The sequence below is a fragment of the Hyaena hyaena genome, unplaced genomic scaffold, assembly GCF_003009895.1.
Source record: "Hyaena hyaena isolate Hyena2069 unplaced genomic scaffold, ASM300989v1 scaffold_89, whole genome shotgun sequence".
NCBI lineage: Eukaryota > Metazoa > Chordata > Mammalia > Carnivora > Hyaenidae > Hyaena > Hyaena hyaena.
In genome coordinates this window covers 1,278,858-1,288,173 of record NW_024080719.1, presented here as the reverse complement: position 1 = coordinate 1,288,173, position 9,316 = coordinate 1,278,858, and the positions used below count along the sequence as shown (strand labels likewise).

The window sequence follows — 9,316 nt, the reverse complement described above, 5'->3', positions numbered from 1 at the left end:
AATGAGGGATTTGTTCTGGTCAGGAGAGATGGGGACAGCTTCCTTGAGGAAGTAAAGGTTGAATTGAGATCTGAGGCACAGTAAGAATTAGCTAGGCAAAGGCAGTAGGCTAGAAGGAATAGCAGATGCAGTAGCCCAGGGCTGAGGCGGGGTTAGGAGCATTTGAAGAACTGAAAGCATGGAGAGCAGGGTGGAATGAAGCTGAAGAAGCAGGCTATGTTAGAACCTGCACAGCTTTTGTAAACCCTCTTAAGGATTTTGTCTTTATTCTGTGAGCAATGAGTTATCTTTGAAAAGTGCTATGAGCCGGGAAAGGGGAGAGAGGAGTATTTAAAAATATTTATTTTTTACACTGGTCTGAAGGCTGTGGAGAAAACACGGAGTTGAGCATAGGTATAAGTGAGGGAAAGGACCTAGGAATGCCAGTTAGTAGCTGTAGTGGTGGTCCAGAGAGAGATGGAGTTAAGGGCTAGCAAAGATTTTAAGTTTCCAGTCATTTCCTATTAAAGATAGTTATTTCTCCAAATACTGTTTTTTGAGGGTTTTTTTGTTTTCCAAAAAATTGTTTTTGAAAGTTGACTTACCATGAAAGAGACAGATGTAGTAAAACTTCATTCAAATGAGAAATGAAGGATGATTTAAGTAAGAAATGTGAATGGAATTTTCCTACATAATCTAGGATAAAGGTGACTACTGAAATTGAGTGTATAACTTAGCTCTGGGCTCCTGAAAGCCTAGGCAAAGAAGGAAATGGGATGGTTTAACAAAAAGAAGCATGCTAGTTCAGCAAGGGGTATAATTCTGCCCTTACTAAATATTTGAAGTACTTTATTGTTGAAATAACATTAAACAACCTGGACAAGGTGCAGATGATTGCAACCTAAGACCTCAGCTCTTGAGATCATGGCATTAATCCATTTTTTTTTGGTAGTAGTGGTAGTATTTCAAAAAGTAAAAATTTCAGAAAAATACAGAGCTGAATTACATATGCACGTTTTTTATTCTACCCCTTGCTACATAAGCAAAGTATAGAATAGTGAGGAGGTGAGGAATATAGACAAGATAAGAAGCCCATAATGCAAACCAGGGGCACCAAGTAAACTTTTAATATGTTTCCTTGAGGACTTTCCTTTTTGCCTTCACAGATACTTTTTTTCTTGCTTGCTTCTCCAGTAGCCATTTTGTGTTTGTAATTATTTATAGAAGGTATCTTTCATGCCTTGCAAGATTCATAGTCAAGGACAAAGAATGCTATGTACAGAAGTGGCAGCCTTATTTCTCAGCTATTCACATTCTGAGCTCTAAAACATACTTCCAGAATAAAGAACCTCCAAAACAAAATCATTTCAGATTATTTTAAGGAGGTAATCTAGAGTTCCCAGTGACTCTCCTGTGAGTTTCTGCTCCTGGGGCTTAGTCTCTATGCATCCCCACCCTAGTCCTATAGTTGGTCAGTGGCTTTAGCTATACTGTCTACTTTCCTGGTAAAATGTTAGGCACAGAGACACAAAAGGGTCTCAGGAGAGCTAGAGAGAGCAGTACAATAAGGAACAGGAAGTTAGATATGTCCAAATTGTTGGCACCCAAGACCTCAGCTCTTAAGATAGTGGTCTTAATCCATTTTTGATAGTAGATCATGCTGGTGTAGACTCCAGGGAGAGATGTAGCACAGCCTGTTCCCCAGCTTACCAATCCTATCTGGATCCATATACCATTATTATGACATGACAGAGGCCCTCCAGAATCACCCTAAGGAAAGGTAAAGGTCATGAGTATAGTGAAAAAGGGACCTTGAAGAGGAGAGTTGTCACAAGATGTGGAGAGTTCCTTAGAATGGGGCAGTGGAGCCTACGTAGCTGGAGAACTCTGGAGGGAGCTAGACTTCTTACTGTATTAGGGGAAGATCATGTGGATTCTAAAACCATGGAATTTGAGATTGGCAAAGACCTTAGCTAAATTATGTCAGTAGTTAAAAATATTCATCTGTGATAAAAAAGAGAAACTAATATGATGAATTTTTTTTCCCCTAAAGGTAAATTTCTTTAATTTGAATGAACTCTCATTATTTCATTCTTAGGTTCTTATTGCCTTTTTTTTTAGTGTTAAAGTGATCCTTTTTTTATATAAAATGATAGTGATAACAGTTGATGGTGTGTCTCTCAATCTTGCTGTCTCTCTTTCTAACAGCTTTGTTGTGATATAATTCATATACTATATAGTTCACCCATTTAAAGTATATAATTCAGTGTTTTTTAGTATATTCACAATGTTGTTCACTCATCACCATAACCCATTTTAGAACATTTTCATCACCCCCAAGAGACCCCATACCCATTAACAGTCACCCTCATTTCCTCTCAGCCTTAGGCCAACTGGCAATCTGCTTTTTGCCTCTATGGATTTGCATATTCTGGACATACTGTATACATGGAACCATATAATATATGATCTTTTGTGTCTGCTTTCACTTAGCATACTCTTTTCAAGGTTCATCCTTGTTGTAGCAGATACCAATGCTCTATTCCTTTTTATGGCTGAATAATACTCCATTATATGGATATACCATATTTTGTTTAGTCATCGGTTGATGGGGATTTGGATCATTTTTACTTGATAAAACTTGATAATTATGTGCATAATTTTTTCTGTGGATATGTTTTTATTTCTCTTGGGTGTATATCCAGAGTAAAATTCCTGGGTAATGTGGTAATTCTATATTTAACCTTTTGAAGAACTGTGGACAATATTTCAAAGCATGTTCTGTTCCATTTTACATTCCCAGTAGGTGTGTGAAGGTTCCAATTTATCCACATCCTCATCAACTCTTGATTATAGTCATCCACCTTGAATATAGTCATCCTAGTGGGTGTGAAACCATCCATGTTCTGTTACTGTTTGATTTGAAGACAATGAATATACAGACAGGACATCTTGGCAGAGCTATAGAAAAAATGTGTGTGTGAGAGATGAGGAGAGAGGGAATGGAAATAAAACCAAATGGTCATTCTAAAATGACTAAAAAATAAAATATCTGAAAGAAAAATTTTACTGGATGAGCTTAACACTAAAATGTAGATGACAGGAAGAAGACGCAATGATCTTGAATATAGATTAACTTAAAAGTATCCAATTTGAAGAGTAGAAAAAGGTAAAAATAAAACAGTATCAGAGACTTTGTGTAAAAATATCAAAAGGTGTTACATTTTCTGTTTCAACCAGAAGAGGAAAAGAGAGACATGAAGCCAAATATTTGAAGAAAATTGTGAATGAAAAATTCTCTCAAGTTTTGATAAAAGCAAAAATCAAACAAACAAAAAAATCCGTGAATCCTAGATAGGATAAATGCAAAGAAAATCACATCTAGCACATCACAAACTTCTGATAATCAAATATGAAGGTAAATATCTTGAAAATAGCCATAGCAGAACAACAACGCATTCAGTGGAGGAAGACATAAATGATGGATGATTTTTCATTGGACAGTTATGATCAGGAGACAGTGGAATGACATCTGTTAAGTGTAGAGTGAAATGTTCTTTCTTGGAAAAAAAATAAAGTTGGCAATTCTGTGTCAATCTTTTAATATATTCATAAAAATATACATGTCTGTGAAAACCCAGGAACCGATGGTTAGCATTTGTCTAGACGAAAACTTGAAGAGATTAAATTAATCGGTAAAGGTTAAGTGACTTGTTTAGCATAACACAAGAATATTGTCAGACCCTTTGTCTCCTAATTCCCAATCTACTGTTGTCTACAGACAGGAAAGCATGGATCTAAATTAAGTTCTCATATTAAAAAAAAAAAAAAAAAAACAAGAGCAAACCCTAACATTGCAACTATCCTTCATGATAGTTGAATCACCAGCACATATCTCATCTTCTTTGATAACTTGCTCCAACTCTGGCAGCATGGAACCAGTTGGGTTGTAGAGTTGTTCACAGGCCTGGCAGGCAAAGATTGGTATTTCTGCTTCCTGGAGAGTGTGGAAGAATAATCACTATCTGTAAATACAGACAGGAATGAAAGGAAAAGCAATCTGGAAAAGTTGCAAGGACAACAGTGAGTTGTAATTTGTGGAAATCTCTAAATGGGAATCCAAAAGCAGAATACAATCATTTTCTTTTCTTTTTAAAAATTTTTAACGTTTATTTTTGAGAGAGGGGAGGATGGGCAGAGAGAGAGAGAGAGAGAGAGAGCAGAATCTGAAGCAGCCTCCAGGCTCTGAGATGTCAGCGTAGAGCCCAGTATGGGGCTCCAACTCACAAACAACCAGATCATGACCTGAACTGAAGTTGGACACTTAACCAATTGAACCTCCCAGGTGCCCCTCACTTTCTAATCATATTTACTAATGGTAGAATTTTGGGGGGTAAAGATAATCTAGAACAATGGATAATTCAAAATTATTTCCATTTGTTTTAAGGTTTTTCTCATATGCTAATATGGGATATTCCTGATGTTCTACATAAAGAGAAATTCTGATATAGTTTGATTAAGTAAGGATGTGAGTATTTGAAGTGCTCTAAACCTTCGTGGTTTCCCATTTGTCTGCTCACAGATCACTTCTTGTCTTCACTTCACTTTAAAAACAGATTTTCAAAAACAGTAGACTCTCTAAACTTAGATCAGGTTTGTTAACATTTGTTTTAAAGAGGTAATTATGTGTTCAAATTGTTAGCATCTGTTCTTGCAGCTATAGCTAGATTCTAGGCAGGATATAAGAGTAAATAAAGTAAACTTGAAAAAAGACATCTGAAGACTTACAGGTAATATCAATAAGTTGGGATTTATTAAATATTTGCCATAATAATGGGTATGCTTAGAATGCAAATGTTCTGAAGTGGGTACAAGAGGATGATGGATAAAACAATCCTCTCTACCCATTCACACCTTCACTTTCCGTAACCTTTCCCCATCCAGTGACCCAGCAAGAGCTTGGAAGTGTCAACCGCTTTGTAATGCGGGGCAAGCAAATGGGCAGGATGAAAGAAGTAAAGGTAACTCTAGAGACTAATTTCAACAAGGCAATGTCTGCAGTTAGATGTTGAAATTGGGGATGGATGATAATTTTGAACACACGACGCTTCACACTTTGGTTTGGATGGCCTATGTGAATTGATCCCAGCCGTACACTGTGTAAGAAAGGAATCCAGCTCCTAAGGGGAAGAGAAGGAGAATAAAAATGGAGCATGCTTAGGTGCTATAGCTGGGTGAGAACAAGCTGCCTGTGTGTAGCACTAAGCACAGAAAGGATGAGAAAGGATGGTAACAGACCTAGAATTAACCAGGCTACTTCCAGCTTGTATCAGGACTGGTTTGTCACTTTTTTCCTTTCCTCTTTTCCTAAATATTCTTTCTTTTGTTGTCTCCTGTCTCTTGTGGTCTCCTCATATGCTTATGGCTAGAGTTTGGTCCTCTATTTTCTCCCATTTTGGGAGGGATTCTGTTCAGTGTTGTATCCCCTTTTTTCTGGATTCCATGTTTTCCTATCTTTTTCTCCTTTATTTTGATGAAGCACATTCTCCTAGGGCTTTCTGAGAAAGTATGCATGAGAAGTAACTTAAATTTTTTTAATGCTTTTTTATTTTTTTTATTTTTTATTTTTAAATGTTTTATTTATTTCTAGGAGAGAGAGAGAGAGAGAGACAACGTGAGCAGGGGAGGGTCAGAGAGAGAGGGAGTAACAGACTGAAACAGGCTCCAGGCTCTGAGCTGGCTGTCAGCACAGAGCCCGACGCGGGGCTCGAACCCACAAACTGCAAGATCATGACCTAAGCAAAAGTCGGACGCTCAACCGACTAAGCCACCCAGGCGCCCCAATGCTTTTTTATTTTTGAGAGAGAGAGAGAGAGACACACACACACAGAGTGTGAGCAGGGGAGGGTCAGAGAGAGAGGGAGACAGACAGAATCCAAAGCAGGCTCCAGGCTGAGCTGTCAGCACAGAGCCTGATGCAGGGCTTGAACCCATGAACTGTGAGATCATGACCTGAGCTGAAGTTGGCCACTTAGCTGACTGAGCCACCCAGGCACCCCAACTTTTTTTTTTAGAGGTAACATTTTTGCTGCTTTGTATATTTGAAAATATCTTGTTTCTTTCCTACATTTGATCAATAGTCTGTATATGGGTAGAATTCTGGGTTGGAAATAATTTTCTCCCAGCATTTTGAAGTTACTGCTCTATTTTCTTTGAGCTTTCAGCATTGTTATTGAAAAGTCCTGCTGTTTTGATTTTAAAATATATAAGCTATCTGCTGTTGCATAATAAGTTACCACAAAACTTAAAGGCTTAAAAAAACAAACACTTATCTCATAGTTTCTCTGGGTCAAGAATCAGGTGTGACTTAGCTGGGTGCCTTTGGCTCAAGATTTCTCACGAGGCTCTTATCAGGGTGGGTTGCCATCATCTCAAGGCTCAACTCCGGGAGGATCTGTTTCCAAATGCCCTTATGTTGGCAGGCTTTAAGTCTTCACCAGCTGTTGGCTGGAGTCGTTAGTTTCACACGGGTCTCTCCCTGCAGCTACTCACTGCATGGCACCTTGCTTCTTTTACAGTAGTAGCGCTGAGAGACTGCTCACATTGTGTTTGTGACCCAGAAAAGCTTAAGACAAGATTCCCTGGCTGCTGTTTAAGAAGTGATCTGGCACAAAGGGAAGTTTTTAATACAGTGCCTTTCTCCATCATTTCTTTTTCTGCCTCTATATCCTATCCCTAGTCCAAGGTGATGTCAGATTTCCTTTTTCCTACCCATCTTACCACTTCTGTTTGTCTGTTGGTTCATTCATAAAGTCATTCAAGTACAGTATTTACCGAGAACCTATCTTTGTGCTGGCCACCAGCTAGGACTCACATTTTTACCCAGTGTGCTGCTGTCAGTATCCACCTGTCACTGATGAGAGACCCTCCACAGACATGGGCCTGGTGCAGGTGCACGCTGACTTGCCAAGGCCAGGGCCCTGGAACAGCATCATGGCCACCCACAACAAGACCTGAATATACAGGTCGTCCACACACTAGAAAAAGAAGAGAGAGGAAAATGTGGCACACTGGGTGTCTTGTTCCTCTGGGCCTCATCTTCTTATCATCCTCAAACTCCCATCCATTCCTGGGACCCAAGTCTTCCCTAGCCTGCATCCTCCATCCTGTCCCAGTTTCAAACTCCCAGCTAGAGACCACTCACCTGACTGTAGATCTTTCTTTTTGGGAGAAGAGCATGGGCAAGACCCTAAGAAAGATACCATATCATTAACATATAATAATGTATCCTATGTCTCAATTCACTGAAAGGAGAGGCTTTCCACATATTTAAGTATGTGGAATACTGAAGTATTTTTCAGATTTGTGTTAAAGGCCAAATTTTTATAAATGTCTACCTATTAGTGGGAATCTTGAAAATTGCACACTTACCTGCTTTTTAGCAGTGTACATGGAACATAATTTAACTTGAAGATTAAAGGTTGTCATCAGGAATAACAAGTATATTAGGTTGTAAACACAATGATGCCTTCAGGTGCTTTTGAGGTTTATGAACTGTTTTCCTTAACTGAATTGGCATTTTGCAGTATTTGTTATCTTTTTGCTGCTCTCAGCATACCTTGCTTTTATTTATTTATTTATTTATTTTTATTTATTTATTTATTTATTTATTTGAAAGAGAGAGAGAGAGCGGGGGGGGGGGGTTCTCAAGCAGACTTAATGCCCAACACAGCCCAACATGGGGCTCTATCTCACCGTGAGGTCATGACCTGAGCTGAAATCAAGAGTTGGACACATAACCAAGTGAACCACCCAGGTTCCCTGGCCTACCCTGCTTTTAAGTCACTGTGGGCCAGAATTAGAAGTTAACAAGCTTAAGCCTGAAATCATTGACCTGTGTTTATACTTTCATTTCCCTCTGCTTAAAACGCTCTTTTCCTAGCCTTGTAGCTAAGTCACTCAAATGGCTGCTTAGTGAAACTTCCTTGACTTGCCCTATTTAAAATTACAGCACACCTCCTGCCTCTGCACTCCTGATGCCCCTTTCCTTTCATAACATTTATGACTGTCTAACCTTTAAAATTTACATACTTAAGATTTACATTACATATTATTTAATAAGTGCATTGATTATAAGCCCCATGAGGGCAGGGATCTTTATTTTCTTTGCTGCTTCGCATTTAGTATCCCCTCAGGACTTTCTCAAGACATACTGTTCATAAATAATATCCCATGGGTGAAGTGACATATTATTCTATATGATAACTTGTTGAGCCAAAAACTTCTGCCTCTCCCCTCCCATGCCACCCCCCACCCCCCAGAGGCTCACCCAGTGGAAGAGACAGTAGGAAGGCACTGCCAGCAGGGCCCATGTCTTGGTCCTCAGAATAGAACTTGTTTCCTGAACTCAGGCTCCCAAGGGGAGGCCAGCTGGGGAGCAGCCAGGGAAGGGGGTCAGGACCAGCTTCGCCTCCTAGATGAATTCCTCTGGTTTACCCCCTCCTTTCCTTTGGTTTTCACCCTGTGCCAGGCACTGAAGAGAAATGCAGCCACAGGACCCAGGGGGAGGAGCTGGGGCCTGAGGCGCCTCCTGCTGTCGAAGGGGAGCAGGAAGTCTGTGGTTCCTACTTGTGGATTGGAGGATAAGAGTGGGGGAGGATGTAGTAGCTATCTGCACAGGGCAGGTTGAAGGGGATTGGAAGGAACAGGACACTTTCTCTAGCAAGGAAAAAGAAGGTGGACATGATTCTTTAAAAGCAAAAAAAATGGGAAAGAGGAAATTAACCCAGTATCTGGCTAATTTTTCCTAATTTTTTTAATCTTTGTCACAGTGTTAGCCATAGAATATAGGGTAAGTCATATTTTCTGGGAAATAGACTAAGAGATTTGTGTGCCAGAAGTTTATTGGAGAGTGGTCTCAGGATCAACACCTGTGGGGGTTGGAGGATGAAGCAGGATTGGTCAGAGGGAGAGTTGAATTGTAATTCATTTGCATACAGGCCACAGCTAATCCCACAAATTGCTCTGGAGCTGGGGTGGCTCTTCAGAGGTGTCTTGAATGGAGACAAGAAGTCTGGGCCTTTGGACTTCTGCATGATTGGATGTAGACTGATGGCAAGGAAAGGGAATTACCTCAGGTGAAGTGACTCTTGGCATTTCTTGGGATAGGACTTAGCTGTGAATTAGCAGCAGCCAACCTTCCTGGTTGCTAGGAGAATGAATACTTTAGTTCTTGAAACGTGATCTGAGTGGGAGGGCATAGCATCTTGTACAGAATTAGAATTCTCTGTGCCCTTTTGTTTTTGGTACCAATTGTTTGTAGGGTACTAGGTCTGTG

At 39.8% G+C, this 9,316-nt stretch overlaps 1 protein-coding gene across 1 annotated transcript; it reads right to left on the bottom strand.

Annotated features, from left to right (window-relative positions):
* Positions 1–1,441: 1,441 nt before the first annotated feature.
* PRSS48 (serine protease 48) lies at positions 1,442–8,351 on the bottom strand. The gene is given in 7 exon segments (XM_039234373.1): positions 1,442–1,483; positions 1,486–1,749; positions 3,833–4,000; positions 4,892–5,159; positions 6,854–7,016; positions 7,184–7,228; positions 8,309–8,351. Coding segments are annotated over 7 exon segments (993 nt in total).
* Positions 8,352–9,316: the final 965 nt, after the last annotated feature.